General features: G+C 41.6%; 1 protein-coding gene across 1 annotated transcript in view; it reads right to left on the bottom strand.

Annotated features, from left to right (window-relative positions):
* DIDO1 (death inducer-obliterator 1) overlaps positions 1-16,902 on the bottom strand; it is a 47,752-nt gene that overhangs the window by 6,941 nt on the left and 23,909 nt on the right. The window contains exons 8-16 of the mRNA XM_084218032.1: positions 9,313-9,760; positions 8,293-8,452; positions 7,747-7,863; positions 7,430-7,534; positions 6,860-6,995; positions 6,176-6,722; positions 5,189-5,342; positions 4,122-4,211; positions 3,306-3,501 (exon numbers count right to left, since the gene is read on the bottom strand). Coding sequence (XP_084074158.1) covers positions 3,306-3,501; positions 4,122-4,211; positions 5,189-5,342; positions 6,176-6,722; positions 6,860-6,995; positions 7,430-7,534; positions 7,747-7,863; positions 8,293-8,452; positions 9,313-9,760 — 1,953 coding nt within the window. The remainder of the gene's footprint in view (positions 1-3,305; positions 3,502-4,121; positions 4,212-5,188; positions 5,343-6,175; positions 6,723-6,859; positions 6,996-7,429; positions 7,535-7,746; positions 7,864-8,292; positions 8,453-9,312; positions 9,761-16,902) is intronic.

Below are 16,902 nucleotides of genomic sequence, written 5' to 3' on the forward strand. Positions count from 1 at the left end.
TCTGAGAGATCAAATACTGCACGATTCCTTCAATGAAGACATATGGTCAAAGCAGCTTTCAAAGGCCACAACCCTGTTCTATCTCAATATCCATAAATAGGTTAAGTGCCTAATTTTAGGAACAACAAAATGTTGACTGCAGTCTGCCACTACTGCTAAATTACTGCCTTTCACAAACACAGGTTTTAAAAGTGCTGCAAGCTGTGCTGGCAGAGTTAGTAGTTTTCAGTGCTAAATTATTTATAACAGTTATTATCCTATTATGCCTTTGAAATCCCCAGTCTGGTTTTATTGAGTTACTTCCCGTAACTAAAGCCAATAAAACAGGATCTACTAAACACTAATATTGAATTAATATTTACTTTCCTTGGCCTTAAATACATTTTTTCATTAGATCAAGTTTACCATATTTATATGGTGTATATGGGCCTCATCTTTCCCTGTGAGCAGCAGCTGGTAAAAGGTGACCTGCACTGTTCAAGACACAGCTTCTGCCTGTCCCTGGCAGACCCAAGGGAGGGACTAAGCACACCTGTGGTGAATTTTAAACTGCAGAGGCCAACACAAGACTTTATCTGTATCTTATCACTGCTATTTAAATATCTGTCCCAATTAAACATGAGAGCAATTGACAATTGCCATCAGATTTGTGCCCCCTTAATTCAGAGCTACAGACGGCTCCCAGCACTGTGACACTGCTCCATGTTCAGGCTCCTCTGCTGAGTGGAACTGACTGGCACAAAAACTCAGGTCTGTAATGCCACGTTTCTCTACTGCTGCTGCTTTGCCTAATGAAATCTGCTCAGCTGAATACAACAAACTCCATTCACAGTTCAGGTAACATTTTGGTGCATTTGTTTTTTTAAAACCATTCCAACAGCATGAAGAGATTTCATGCCTTTGTATTTTATGAAAACTCACAGTCCCTATAAAAAACTACCAAAAGACATACCAGCATTTGTGGAATCTTTGCTGATATATATAGATGTCTGTTCTATTAAAATTCAGCTACCTAATTGTTACATTCCCATCACCACTAAATCCTTTAATAAATCATTTTCTATTAGTAATTAAGTCTGATTATACTACTTTTACAACTGGAAGTGGTAATGCGTATGTGAAAGAGAGAAATAATTCACATACCGTAAACCACTGCAAAAGGACAGTGCAGAAGAGCCCATGACACATAAGAGCTGGTAATCAGTATCTGAGTTAATAAATATAAATCAGGATAACCCTCTATTTTCCTGTGTTTTTAAGCTGCCCACGTCAATGCTTTCTGCAGATCTTCTAGGTACTAGTGCAGTCCTCAGTTGTGTTCCAACTCCAATCCACCAGAAAACAGGAGAAATTCCTAATCCATATGTGCCTGATGGAACTGGCTGATACAGCTGGAATATCTTCTAACTAAGATTTCTGGAGTGGCAGGGCTTGATTGTCTTCTCCTTCCTCCCCCCTTAGCTCATATTTATCTAAATATGATAGACCATCTAAAGGCAATGCTTTTCCAGGCCCTGATAGACTCTACTGGAAGACACACGATTAAATTTAAGGAGACAATGACCACATTCCACAAAATATTTTTATTGATTGTGAAAGAAAGAAAACACAGTAAATTCCATCAGATGTCATTAAAAAGGTGTGGATTACAAGCTGTGGTTTTCATACATACACAAAACAAGAGGAACAGCTTACCTGATTCTTTTCACCACTTTTAAAACACAACACAGCTTAGCACAGCTGAGATAAAGGCTGCCACAGGAGTTTCCAACAAGTGTTACCTGATGGCAGAACTCTTTAGTGAATCTTCTGTGAAACTGTTCCATCTTGTGGCCTGCCTGCCCTTGGAACCTTGTTCCTGCTAACCTGTAATCTACTTGGCCTACAACGATTTATGTCAATTTGAAAACCTAACTTATAAAATTTGCCTCCATGAACACCTGCAGATGAGACCTCAACTTGTTCTGAACAACTCCATCCAGTTTTGAAATACTTGTGCACTTGAAACTCAGCAAAACCAGTCTGACATTAAAAATATCTCTTACTAATAGTAAAGTTTGGCTACATTTGCCAACCTTCAATCCAAGGTAAAAAATTTCATTTGAAATGAAGCCCATAATGGAGAAGTAAAAAAAGTGTAAAACAGAAAGCTGGTAGCTATTGCCTAAAAACAATCACCTAGTCTGTGCACTGTTCAAGGACAAATAAGAGATTTGAAGTGTGTGAGAAAAATCTTGTCTGGGGATGCAGAGCAAGTGGCCTTGGCTATCTCATGGAGGAAGGGACAGCACTTAACTCATGATGCTCCAGTTGTTGAAAACCTGTCCCGGCCACTGTTGCTCCTGCATTAAAGCCCTGAGAGTGCTTTATTGAGTTTTGTGCTACACTTGTATCTGAGGGGCAGAGCTCAGTCAGCCCCCAGAAAGGTGAGTCCTTGTTGGTTGCTCCATACCTACCATGCAGTGCCAGCCATGGCCACGACAATGGAGTTCTGCCTTCATTGCAGCCTGCAGCTCTTCAGCTTCCCAACCTGGTATTTGCTATAAAACTTACATCCTTCTTTGGAAACTAAGCATATGCATCTCCTTATCCTTAAGATGACTCCAAATTTTGTAGAAGGGTGTTTCACAGTTGAATTCATTCATTCTCAGTGTTTCTGTCACCATGTTCGACATGGGGCAAACTCACCAAACACTATAGAAGATAGAAGAATCTAACCCTAAGGAATGGGTCCCTTTCTCCCAAAGGACTGATTTTCTGAAGCCAGTGATTTGACTAGTTTGATCCAAGTAGAACAGCACATTTCAAACACCTCGTGTCCCACACTGCATGTACAAATTCACTCAGCATGGACAGTGACAATGCAGTGGAAGCACCAGAAACGTTACCTTTGTCTTCACTCTGACTTCTCGACTCCTCTCTGGGATAAGTTTCCTGCTTGAATTAAGAGGTGGTGAATGGCTTGTACAGGTCTAGGGTTTGTGAATTTAGGAGATGCTGATAATAGGGTGGGAGTTTTTTGTGATTTTGTTTGGTTTTAATATAGTGGCTGTTCCACATCCTTGATTTTTACATGTAAACTCATTCTCCTAAGACATATGAGCATCTTGTTGGAAAGACTAAAGTTTGGACAATTTTATCTTAGCAGAGTTTGATTTCCAGTTTTTCCCTAATTATGTACTTTAAAATTGGTTTTATATAAAAAATTTAACTAATGATTACATTAAATATTCAACAGCTTGTCTCAGATTGCCTTTTGTCTTGTGATTTTACCTAGCATTGAACCTCCCCTGTTTTGTGCTTACCTGGTCCCTCAAAGGGCAAGAGTTTGGAAGGAATTGGGTCCTTAGAACTCAGGGGGATCAGGTAGAGATCCTTGACATGTCTGTTGTTATTAGCTACAACACCAAAACGACCACGACTGCTAAAATAGGAGTAGAGAGAGATATAGGCAACTTCTTCTTCTTCTGTTGCAGGATGGAAACGAATCAAACACAATTCCTGGAATACAAAAGCAAAGTGGAAAAATTCAACCTGCAACATACCAGCAAATGAAATGGTAAAGGGCAAATTCCAGAGGTAAAATAAACTGCACATTTATCACTCCAACTATGCCTTCAGGACAACACTTTAGATTTAAGAGACTACTGCTGTTCAATTTGCAACATTAAAACAGAATTAGGTTTGTCATTTTCAGAAACACAAATTACTTGTGTATCTTACATCAAACTGAACAGCTTGAGGCTCAAATGAAAAAGAAATGGAAAATTCTTAGTATTTCTCTATACTGTCTATCATTTTTTCACCTTTGAAGTGTTTTTAATACTAAAATATATTAAATTATAAGTTCCTTTTCTTTAATATTTGAATTTCAATCTTCAGTATTTCAGTTAGTAAATAGTTTGAAGATTTAACTACGGTGCAGGAAAGAGAGATCAAGGTTTACAGCTCAATAAACACATTACTAAAATAAATAAAAAATTTCAAAGAAGTGGTTTAGGTAATTTTCCATGTGTGATCTATGTCAGTATTTGCTGTTTACTACTCTGTATTATAAAAAGTTGTCATTTTATATTGCTGTCTATTTCTTCTGGGTTTTGCAAAGGATTTTAAGTGAATACCTTAGAAAGCGAAGATTTGAGTTTGCCAACATAATCCCAGACAGTCTTCGGTGAGATCCTCCCACCAATGTGAATTGTGTCAGGTAAATCCTAAACAAGAAGTATTACATGGTAGTGTGAGAAAAACCAAAAATTAAAACCAAAAAAGGCAGTGCATGTTGCCCCATCCCAGTAGCCCAGTGGAAAGTCAAATTTTAATAGACTTTTGTACGTATGTTTTTAAATTCAGACAGGCTACTCCTACATTTGGAGGTGTTTAACTATGGCATGTGACCCAAAGGCCCACAGACTACATGGAACAGATACACACCCCAACCTTGGAGAGCAGAACACATCTAACAGTTCTGTATGCCCATAACTGGCATTTACAGGGAAATTATACATATGTATGGGCTTTTATAGGGAAGCTGCTGTCTGAAATACAGCTTTTCTCCACATTTGCAGTGACCCCATATCATTTGAATTCTGGTGAATTTCCTGTCACAAGGACAGTGAAACTCTTTTCAGCAAAAGCAGTACTCAGAACAAGGAACCTTATTAAGTCCTAAACCATACATTCATGTTTGAAAACTCCTAAGTCATGTAAAATGCTCTCAAGAGAAAAAAAGAGAAAGAAAAACCTTTCTACTGTCTCATTATTTGAATGTACACTCTCTCAGAACAGTATCATCCAACTGGTTTTACTTGAAGACTAGTAGCAAGGATGATACTTTTCATAAACAGCTGAACAGAATTTTTTAACAGATCACATCAGTGACCCATCTAGTTTGAGAACAGGACAAAGCACACACTTTAAAACACTGGCTCCTAAACAAGGAAGCTGATGTAAAGCCATTATTCCATGGTAGATCCTAATATATGTATAAACATGTTGGAAGACAGAATTCCTCACAGATTTGTGAGGAATTTTTAAATGGCTGAGTTTTTTCCTTGAGCTACTCTTCCTATTACTACAAAGATGTCATTTACCACTGCTACAGTTCTAATGTAACTTTATAAACACACAGTGCCCCCAGCCTTTCTAGCACCAGGAACTGCAGCACAGACCATTCCAGACACACACACACCTCACTAAGATAATCAAAGCACCCGGAGACTGGATAGGCTTTAGTGACAAATTTGGCCACACTCTGCATGTTAATAAATCCTTTCCAAATGGTGTTGAGACGAGAGAGAAAGAGGGAAGTGTCGCTGTCCTGAGGTGAGCGAGGCTCTGAAGCACTGCAAAACAAATCCAAACAGAAATGTTACAAATGCCAATGAGGATGGGCCCTTTATTTTAAATTTTCTTCCCTCCTCCTGTTGATCTGATACTTTCTTTTGAATAAGTAACAAAATTTTTACTAGATGCTTTGTTAATATTTTCCATTAACTTGGTATTAGTTAAAAAAATCAAGGAATAGCAGAAAATAAACTTGTAGCTGCAGGCAAGCAAAGAGGTCCCAAAAGGTATGACTTTTATAAAACCAATTATAGACTACTCACTAATTAAGTAAACAATATCCTTCTGAAAGCGATTCTGAAGTAAAAGAACTTGCTATGAATAAAACTATTTTAACTGCAATTGCAAAAGGATATACTCAGCAGTATTTATTTTTACTATTGTGTATACTCAGAATGTGAAAGAAATCCACTTCCTTTCAACCTGATCAATTGGTTAATTTTAATTTGTATTTAGATGCAACAGTATTTTAATACAGGATGAAAATCTGGAAATGGCTCTAAGCAATCTCTCCTATAGACTGTCTAGATAGTAATGTATATTCAGACTTCTAAGTCTGCATGACACCCTCAAGTTTATTTCTCTGCTGGAACATTGTAGAATCTTTGCTGATCCTCTGTGTGTCTGTTGATGCACACACTGATGCTCTGAAAATTTTACCAAGCTAGAGAAAGCAAATGAGGAGAGATAGCATTTTAAAAATGTGAATCAGGCTCCCTGAACTTTAAACCTCAACAAGCCTTTTGGTTGAAGGAAAAAGAACAGGATATGGGATACATGGGAATCTGCAGAGAGCCACAGGAAGGATGTGGCAGCTGCCGAGGATACGCACTTGATGTTGGGTGACTGATGAACTGCCAGGTATCTGGGATCTGGTGAGGAAGAGGGTTTGGTTAATATTGATTTGGGGACAGTCATAACTGGTTTGGAAGCTTCTTGTTTGGTTTCCCCCGTGGAGACTTTGTCAGCTGCGGGCCCAGGACGCAGGGCTGGCGTCACAGTCGCAGAGGAGCTGCTCATGGCTGTCCTGGGGTCTCTGCCAGAAACCGTTACGGTTGTGACAACAGGGCCAGCACAGGAGGCAGTGAGAGCAGAGACCTCTTCAGGTACAGCAGAGTCTGTGCTGTTCTGGCTCTGGCTTGTAGGAATGTAAGTCCCTTCTGTGGTTGGCTGGGAAACTGTTTCTGCTGCCGGTTCAACATCAATTTCCATTGCGTCATCAGCGACAGGCTCTTTGTCAGGCTCTGCTGCCGGGGCTGCTGCAGGACTCTCATACTTGGCCTGCACTTCTGGCTTTGATTTCGACTCCACCTTCTTAGTAGAAGGCCCTGACTTCATCTTCTTAGCTGGTATCTCATCTTCTGATGCTGAAATCTGACCTATAAATTTATATCAAGTGTTTTTGATTAGCATTTAATAGTAGTTTGGAGAAACTATTTCAAACAAACAAACAAACAAACAACACTTAAGCAACAGTTCTTTTACTTTGCCCAAGGTGAGCATTGTCAATAAATACCTGTACAGATTTTACAGTTCAGGTCAAAAAGATGGGCTCGATGCTGACTTGTTGTATCCTTCAACATGCTGCTAAAAACATCTAGAGAAGGAGGACTGTTCAAATTGGGTGCAGTTCGGGTTGACTCCTGCTGTTCCTAAAAGTGATTAAAACCAAAAAATATCATACCTGATCATTAACTTCAACAATAAAAAAATACTTGTAAAACTGTTCATTTAGTTTTTTAAAAGAATACATAAAATTCCTTGCTTAAAGCATAGCATGTTAGATGGAATTATCACGTGATATGTGTCCAAATTTCAAGCCACAATGCTTTTAAAGCAGAGCTCATGTTCAGAAAGAAAAGCTTTTTCTGCAAATTGACATCAAGGGCTGAAAAGCATACAGCATTTTTGAAGTGCCTGCAAAATACAACTATCACTGTCTGTTGAATTGAGGAATGCTCATAGCACACCCAGTGGGCAAATGATATCCCCACAGTTCAGTGAAACAATCTGCCCAAATTTGAAGCCCTAGCTCCTATGGCTCCCCCTCCACATCCTCATCTGAAGGAATAGCCCCAGTACTCACATCAGAGTCAGATACTGGTGGAGAGTCCTCCATATTGACAGCAGGCACATGTTCCCGTTTTACAGCCGTTTTCTTGATTTCGTGAGATTTGCTTCTTGACTCCACCTGAAAGTAACAAAACAGCGCTGCTAAAAGCTCCATATATTTACTTTATACTTTGCTATCATTTGTATGCGGTAGGGAAGAAGTGTATTGAAATTGAGTTATTAGTATTTCTTTAGAAAGAAAATGGTGCATTAATGTATAATGGGTGGTAAAGGCTGGCAAACTTGCTCTTAATTTGTACTTCAAAACATAGGGAAAAATCTGTTACTTACTGCCTTAGCTGGTTTCTCTTTCCACACAGACAGTTCTTTAGATAAAAGTTCTTCTGGCTTCATTCTCACCAGTTTTGACAGGGAGATTTCCTCACGAAGGACACGATGGAAAAGTCCCTGAAAACAGAAGAGACTTTTGCCATGCTGAAGGGAGCCTGCTCAGGTAACTGACAATATTAACAGTGCTGGGCAGGCAAAAACTGCTCCAGTTTCTTAATTCTTTATTAAAAATATCACCTACTTATAAGCAAATGTGGAAAGGAGCAGCAACCAGAAATCAGGGATGAAATAAACCCCAAGTACAATAAATACATCACATCAAATGCTCAAATTGTATAAATACCAATCACCAACTAAAGTAGGCTTTGAACTTCTACTTAGATAAAAATATCGTTAAAATGCTTGAATGGCTTTATAATAACATTTTATCATTTAATTAATAAGTCTCTACTTTGAAACTCCTAATGTTGAGGGTAGAGTCTGGCACACCGTTCAAGTTCAAAAGCACATTTCTTTACAAGTTCACTGTTTAAGAAAATTCCAAACCTGGTTTTTGGGGTCCTTGAGATTGAACATGATGCTACGGTATTTGCTCTTGTATCTGTTGTCTGTCACTTGGAACAAATTAAACATCTCCTTCTCAATGTTGAGTGCCACTTTCCCTACTTCACTCTCTGTCATGACCAGGTCATCGCTGTCATTGACTCTGTTGCCAACAAGAACAGGAATGTGTGGTTACATCAGGGGTAAATGGTTAGGTACAGTCACAAAAATGAACTTTTCAGACCTGACCTCAGCTGCTCCTCACCCAGGAAGGGCTTGAGACTCCTTTAAATAAAACCTCAAAGCCAAATTCTATCTCAAGGTCTTGAACTCTGGCAAATTTTAATTGCTGCCCACAGGTGGCCTTAGGAGACTCCTGCTCATGGCACTGCCACCTGGAGTTTCTCTGCCAGGAGTGACACAGGGAGCCCAAGCACCTGAGTTTCAGTCCTTGATTCCTCACTGTGACCAGGATTTCCTTTTCAGAGACAATACCAGAGGGCAGTGCTCTATGGCAAGTCTTCATGGTTGTTACTCTCTTTAATAATTATTGTGGGAAAATCTGCAGGTTTTGGTGTTATTTTTTCCTGTCCTACGTGATAGCAGCGTGTCGACAAGAATTTCTTGTTGCTGTTTTCATGTTGGGACAGGAGGGAATCTCTCCTTCAGTGCGCTTTAACTATGGTATTTCCTGTACTATGCTCCCTAAAACTCTACATCTCCAGACTTTAAAACTCAGAGCACCTACATTATAAATGCTTCTATATGCTGTGATTTAGTCCTTCTACTGTAATTGTCTCAATATAAGTGGAATAGTGAGGTTTCTTTTTATAACAGCTTTATCACATGCACATTGATTTTCTATCAAGAATTTTTATTTCAAATATAAACCTGAGATGCTGACTGCACTTGTAGCAATTTGTTGCATAAATTCAATCCCTCAAAATTACTTATGAAGACAAACTAAACTCTTCATGCTACTTTTAGGTGTAGCTTCCTATATAAAGTGTTTTGAATTCCCACCTCTTCCATAAAATTTCTTTCAGGGATCGTCGAATATTCTGTCGAATCTGAGAGTTGGGCTGTGACTGGGCAGGACTGGCTGAGGCTTTGGCTTGACTACTTCCAGCTGCAGCTGACACGGAAGACAGTGAAGGCTTTTTGAGTCCCCCACTCAAACTGGAAGACGGAGCTGCTTTCTTGGCAACTGATGAGCCATGAGAGAGAGGTGACTGTTTGGAAGGAACACTGCCTGACGAAGGCCAAGGTTTCTTGGGAATGACACCTTTGAAACTTCCAGCAGGTTTCAGTGGTGGTTTACTTAGTGAGGTGTTGGAGTGGGATGGGGACTTCTTTGAAGGCAGATTTTTGGTGACAGAAGAGGACTGTTTCTCCAAGATAGCTACCACAGCTTTCTTTGGTGCCGATGTGGACTCTGCTCGATCTTCGTTCCTCTTCTCTTCCCTTTGAGCTGTTAAAACAAAGAGGAAAACCCAATATTAAAGGCTTAACTTTAAAACTTCATAGTCATGAAGACCTAATACCAACATATAAGGAAAAGTCAGTGAAATACCATCTCCAGTGATTAGCTACCAGGCAAGCAGTTTAAGGTATTTATTCTCATTTGCCTTGTTAAAAGGGACTTTTAAAATCATGCCATGGTTGACTTGTTTGTTGAAAATTTTGTGCATAACAAAAATGGGGGCGAAAAAAGGCACCACCTTCAAAGATTCCTGAGTGGGATTCCATGGTTAAGCTTCAAAATCAACCCAAATACTTACACATATAAAAAATAAAAATAATGCAATACAATCCACATGCTACATTTCAACAGAGAAAATCTCATAGCACTTTACAGTAACCAGTTAATTACATAGGTTGACCTGACAACAAAGTCCTTGAATTTAAAATTGTACTAATATTACCCTAAGCTGAGTATTACTGAAGTTTAATAAACCTATTGAGTTCCTAGCTAGTCTAGATTTAAAGACTATTTAAACATTAACACTGCTGTCAGGCTGTAGCCACTTAATTCTCACCATTCTCAAACTATTCCACTCATAATATTCAGTTTTCCATTGAAAATTCTAATGTTACAGTAACTGATAAACATCATATACAAGAAAATTTACAAAGTCTAAAAAAAGCTCTCGTTTTCACATATGCAAAAGATAAACTTGCACAGGATTTTAAAAGCAAATATGTTTTTAAACTGCATTTAATCTGTACCACCTTTTGGCACTGACAGGAACAATTCAACCCAGCAAAAGAAGCCAAACCCCAAAACACACAAATCCCCCTCCAACAGAACATAATTTCCAAGACATCAAATTTACATTGGGTAACCGCAGCATATGGATCCTGAGAGCTCAAATGATGATGGGTTCTGAGGGAAACCACCAAAACTCAACTCCTAAAACAGAGTGGCTTCAAACCTTGTTGAAGGTCTGCAAGTGTAACAGCCCACAGCCCCTAGGTGCAATGTGCAGGACACCTCCTGGGCAATATCAGGAGCTCCAGTAACTCTACCAAGGACCAAGTGGTCCCTCTTCACCTCCCAGGTCTGCTCTGATGAGAGCAGAAATCACTGGAAAACGTCTAAACTGTCCTGAGATGGACCTGATGAGGGACCAACCCCTCCTGGGGAGGCCTGGTTCAAAACACTCCACACATCAGCATAAATTCCCAATTTAATCATCCCTCGACTGCAGAAGATTTAGCATTCTTAAGGGACAAATGATATTACCTTATTCAGTGAAGAAATGGCCTTGCAAGTTTCTGCATGCCTAGTGGAGACCAGCACTTCCCTAGACAGCAGCCTGCACTTGCAGCAATGCCCCTCTCACCCCCCTCCCTGCAACTGGCCCTCGGTGCTGGCAGCTTCCATGGACACCGGTGGGAGATGAGCCAAGAAACACCACAGGAACTGACCTTTTGGTAGCTGAAGTGCAAGGGTGTATGCTCAACTTCTGCTGGAACACAAGAAACCAGAAGATGGAGAGACACTGTATCTTGCAAAAGATATGTGTCCCCAGCTTTCTCCTAGAAGTATTTTACAACTAAGGAGTTTTTTCTGAGCCAGATTTAACTACTTGAAGTGTAAAACAAAGCCCGTTGGCAAAGTACATTAAATAATTTCACAGACTGTGATGATTTTGCTATAAATGAAATGCAATTATTACCCTCATACAGCTTTCCCTAGACTGGCCTTGATTCTTGTCTGACTGAGCAAGGGACACCTTCCATGTGACCTACAGTGTCTCTCTGTATGTCTCCCCTAACACTATTCCAGTTGTCAAGAGGACTCTGGCAATGCCAGGAGGGAGGAAGAGGACAAGGACTGCTGATATGGTTGATTTGGCCAAGCAGCGTCCCCAGAACCCAAGAAGTAACCAGCCAACCTATTTTGAGGTCAGTCTCGAAGAGACAGATGGCAAATAGCCAAAACGTGTGCACTGGTAACACTGCAGGAATTACTCCCATTCTCTTTCTCCTGGTTTATTTATCTTCTGCAAAGACCTGTACCTTTCCAGGCAGGTAGGACAGCAGCACACTCTGTGACCTGCCAGAGCAAGGTAGGACAGAACAGCTTAGCTTGCAAAGTGACAGCAAAATTCAATCCTCAGTATTAGTTGTTTAGTTCTTTGTGGTTACAGCAGAAGTATGACTGTAAATTTATTCTCAATCCTCTAACCACCAGCTATTTAATAATTAGTTCCAAGTACTTAACAAAAACTACATTGATAGAATTAAAAACAGCAGAACCAAGATGTTTTGTGTCCATCAGATGTTGTGTATATGAAAGAACTATACCCACACCAAACACCTTTCTGTTACAAACAGCTATATCATAGTAAGGCAAAATATTTGTAAAATAAATTAATAAACAAATAAAAGCTACTAGTACAAAGCTAGATGGACATTCCTGGGGTGAAGGTCAGCAGAGTCTGTAAGGTCCAAGGACACACACAGGCATCCTTTAAGCTGCCAGCTGACACCATGACTATTCCTAAGGCATGTGATTTTATGCTTCTTTAGCGAACAGAAATCATGCAAAGAGCTCCCAAGTATCATGCATGCCTGACAGTTTCAAGCTACAACGCTATTTTTACCAATTTCTAGTGTCTCCTGAGCAGGACTTGTTGATCAGACATGGATGGCACAGATTCTTTATGTACTAACTCAGCCATAAGTGACTCCTTCAGCTCTCCAGAACTACCAAGGTTCTGTTCAAACTGACACTGTCCCATCAAGTGTGTGCAGGTTTTGAAAAAGAATCCAGAATACTTAGATCCTCTGTACAAACAACCCATGACACCTGTACATGAGACTAATCTAAAAAACCCTCTTATCCTGTTTTGATAATGAGAAATCAGAATTTTTGTCCTATCAAGTTTTGGGTTTCATTGTCAGTGTGCTGCCCCATAATTCAGCTGAAGCAACTCACTGTGCATTATGCGGGTCTTAGATCCAACACCCAGGAGCAGCCAGTGGAGGGTGGGAAGGGAGCAGCACTGGCTCTTGGGGTGGCAGCTCACTCTCCTATGGATGTATCCACAACATGAGCACACCCAAAAGCTGACAGCACCTCCTGACAGGTATGGGAACATGGTAGGTGTCCGTTTGGAAGCACTAAAAAAAATGTGCTCTTTTCTGAGAGCAGTATGCCAACGCATATGGAGCTTTACCTCTGAACAGATACCAGAGCTGCTCAGCAAATGGATGAGACAGATCATGGACCAGGTATTCCCTCAGCCCATAATTTCCAAGTGCTTGGTCCTGCAGTCTATGGTCAGTATGAGGAGAAGGCACAGCCAATGCTACTACACACACTAGCCCCTGTGTTTTATATCACATGGTGAGTTTGGTCCTTTTTATCAGTAGTTCCAGTGCACCTATAATAAATGCCCTAGCACAAAATTTAAAATAAAAGGATGAGACGAGCACTGAACATCAGCCTATCCTACCTGAGAGATTAACATGGAGTTTTCACCACTGGCAGTTTAGAATAAGGCATTTGGTGGTTCTTCTATTTAGCCCTTTATACATCCAGGTGAACCTCCCTGGCTTGACATCAGAAGCACAATTCAAAATAATAGTAATTCCTAATTGCCCCATTTTGTCCAGTGGGCCACTTGTTAGGATAGGAAGAGGATCCTTACTGACTAGAGGGAGGCGTGGGCTAAAGAGACCGAGGCGCAGCTGCAGCTAATGAGCCAACACATTCCCAGGGTGAAACCCAATGGATCCTCTGGCAGAAAACCCTTCATTCCTCCTAGGCATTGCTTGGTGTGCTCACTACAGACAGAACTGGAACCTCTCCCATCAGGCGTCGACAGACACAGAACCCCTCCCCTGAGGATATTCCCCCTGCAGTTACACTTGACATTACAACACCCAGCTGTAAACGAGGCTTCTGCATGCAGAGCGGGACAGAAGGCTCACAGCATCTGCTGGGACAGACGAGCCCGACGGTTCCAGGTACTTCTGAACCTCTCAACACGGTCTCTCAGCACTGCCAGGCCATTGTGGAGGCCCAATTAAGCAGGATTTCCACAGTGTAGTGTTGTTTACTTTGCATGAAGGATTTGCAGGCTGTACTTGTATCCCAGTCCCTCACCAACACCCAGAGGCTGGGTTTTACATTATCCAAAGGGAACTTTGTTTCTATTCCAATCATTAAAGTATATTTCTGTATAGCATTTAAGTCTGTTCTGGTTCTTTCCCCTTTCCCTCTCCACCCAATCCTTCTTTGGAGTTATAGCTTTTGAAAGCCACTTCAAAAACTAATCCTGATTTCTATACAAGATATCTCATTTATGAGCCACTTTGCTGAAACTACTATCTACTTCTTTCAATTTTTAAATACTAGAATAAATACACTATTCCTTTTCTCGGTATAGTTTTAAAATTATTCAAATCACAGCTCTTCAAAAGAACTTTAATTCTGGTCCTAGTTGATGTTAAAACTTTTAAATGCTGTGAAGATAAACCACAGGCTGTTACACCTGAAGAGCACATTTCACAATGACTCCAGTAAAGCCGTTTTTTGGTGGTTTTCTAAATTTAAAAAAGCATCACAGCTCCTCTTACAGGACATTAAAACACTTCTGTGCAATATATCTTGCAGCCACACAGAGTACTGTAATTTTCTCTACAGAATTAAGATTTTGGCATAAGGCTGTTGATTCACCAGTACTGCTGTCTCTGGTGTCTACTATCATCTTCATGTTTCCCCTGTGTTCTCTTCCATCTACATTAATCTACTTTCTTTCCCCAAGATGAAATTCCTCCCATTTGAGGAGCTGATGGCTGTGTCGTGTCCAGCTTGCACAGAACTTCATGCAGTGAGAGCAGGATGTCAGGAACCCAGCACTTGAGGGGGCACTGGCCAGCACAGAGGCAGCCCAAGCCTGTCTGGGTTTTACTGCTCCTTTTCAGACTTCTCTCTCACTGCAATAGAGTTTTAGGCAAAAAAACCAAAACTCCAGAACTAACTTCAATCTTATGCACAGTATATGAACTTCTGTGGCACCAACAGTAAGAAAGCTGGTAATTAACATTTTTCATTGAACAATAAATCTGCAAAATTCCACAAAATTAATAACGCAACTTTAAGCAGAGAGCAGCCACTTGTGATCCACCTGCTCAAAACTGGTTCATATTTACTACTGGTTTAAAGTAGATTTTTATGTCTTTAGAGGGAAGAAAATCCACAGTGCTGCAGCAGTGCAGTTGTAATAAACCCATTAATACCTGTTAGAAGTGTTTACACAGCCAGCATAAAGGCTGAGCAGAGCTGAACAATTCCATCCTGTGACAAGCTGACTCAGCTGACAGGAACACAGGTGTGCACAGCCCAGTGGAGCCATTCACCTACACAGGACCTGCCCTGCCAGCGTTTTGGGTGTCACACAGATTCGGGCAGTGACCTCGGCCTCCAAGTCCGGTGGCTCCTTGGGCTCAGCCGCAGGTGGCTGCGGTGGCTGTCCCTGTGCCGGTGTCGCAGTGCTGCAGCTTCTCCGCTCCAAGCGGGGCAAGACGAGGGCAGCCCACTCTGGCACACGGGGCAGCACAGGCTGCTGGCCTACGAGGGAAACACCTCACCCCTTTACCAGTAGCTGAGAATTTAACAACCACATTTCCCCTCTGGATAATTGCTGGAGAGGACAGGCAGGATTTCCCAGCCTCCAAACTGGTATGGTTCAGCAGTTCCCCACTGCCACTCAGCCCATGTCCCAAGAGGAGTCATCTGACACAGCTGTGTGATGACCCCCCCTGTGTGACTTGTGACAGGAATAACCTGAACAGGGCAGAATTTAACTGACCCCCAGCCCCAAGCAGTGGCCACTACCGAACTTTAATCCATGAGTTCTTCTGAAGTGACACCTTCTGGAACAGAAAAAATGGAGCAAAAGACACCGGTGAGCAGGTGCTTTAGCTGTCAGTCCTCAAGCACTCCACAACGGGAAGCTACTTACCAGTTCCGAGCCAGCTGTGCCCAGTGCGTGCTGGGGCCGCCTGACATCTGAGCCTCGGGCACTGCTCGGCGCCGCTGGGTGCCCCGAAGCCCCCTCTGGTGGCACCGAGCACCGCTGCCCGCGGCTGTGCAGATGAGCTCCGGGACCGCTGCAGCTCCGAGCCTGTTCGACTGCTCTCTCCTCACACCTGCTTCTGCAGGGCTTTTTGTCACTTCCCTCACAGATAACTCAGTGCTAGCCCTAATTCAGACGTGTTGAGCTGCTCTTAAATCAGCTTCAGTGTTAGTTTTCACTGTTACCTGCCCCATCTCCTTTCACTTTCAAGACCAAATCAAACTTTATTGAACACTAGCATCTGGCACTTCCTGCCCCACTGCTGCTCTTTGAAAGTCTCCATCAGTTCTGTAGTGCAGTTAAGCTGCCTGTGTGCCAAGCCTCTACATTTAGGCACACAAAGTAAACCTGTCCCTAAAGTTAGTTCAGGAGACTCAGAGACAAGGTCCTGCCGTTCCTGCAGTGATTTGTGTTCAAGCCAACCTGTAGCTCTGTGCTGATGCACAGCTGTAGCTTTGACACACAAGCTTTATTTTAATCTACATGATACTGTAGTGATCTACCTGATCTCCATTAGACAACTGCATCTTCACTCCTACCCCCCTCTTGAGGGAGAGAAACACTGTCTGAGGCAAAAAAAGGGCTTCTTATTTTCCAAACTGTTCATGGATTGGCATCATCACTCCTTGCAGAGACAGGCCATCTTCAGGTTCCAAGTTCAGCAGAGATCGGACACAGCAAATCAGCAGCGAACTTGACTCTAAGTGCAAGTGATCACCTCAAAAAAAATCCCTTTTTTGTGGGGACTAGCAAAGAACTTTTTCACTGGCTACGCACTCAAGTGAGCAAGTTCAAAGAACTGAAGTAAAATTAGTAAAAGAAAGCAAAACAGCAAGAGGGTGGTGAGTGTTTTAATCAAAGATTCATCACTTTCAGTGTTGATGATGAGAGAAACCACCCTCATATGCACAATGCCTCTGGAAACTGTACCAGGTTTCTGCCCCCCAACCCTTCCCCTGAGCAATGGTTCTCACACTGAAGCCAAGCACCCCTGATGGCAGGAGTGCTGCCCTGCTGT

This window comes from Fringilla coelebs, assembly GCF_963513975.1.
Source record: "Fringilla coelebs genome assembly, chromosome: 18".
NCBI lineage: Eukaryota > Metazoa > Chordata > Aves > Passeriformes > Fringillidae > Fringilla > Fringilla coelebs.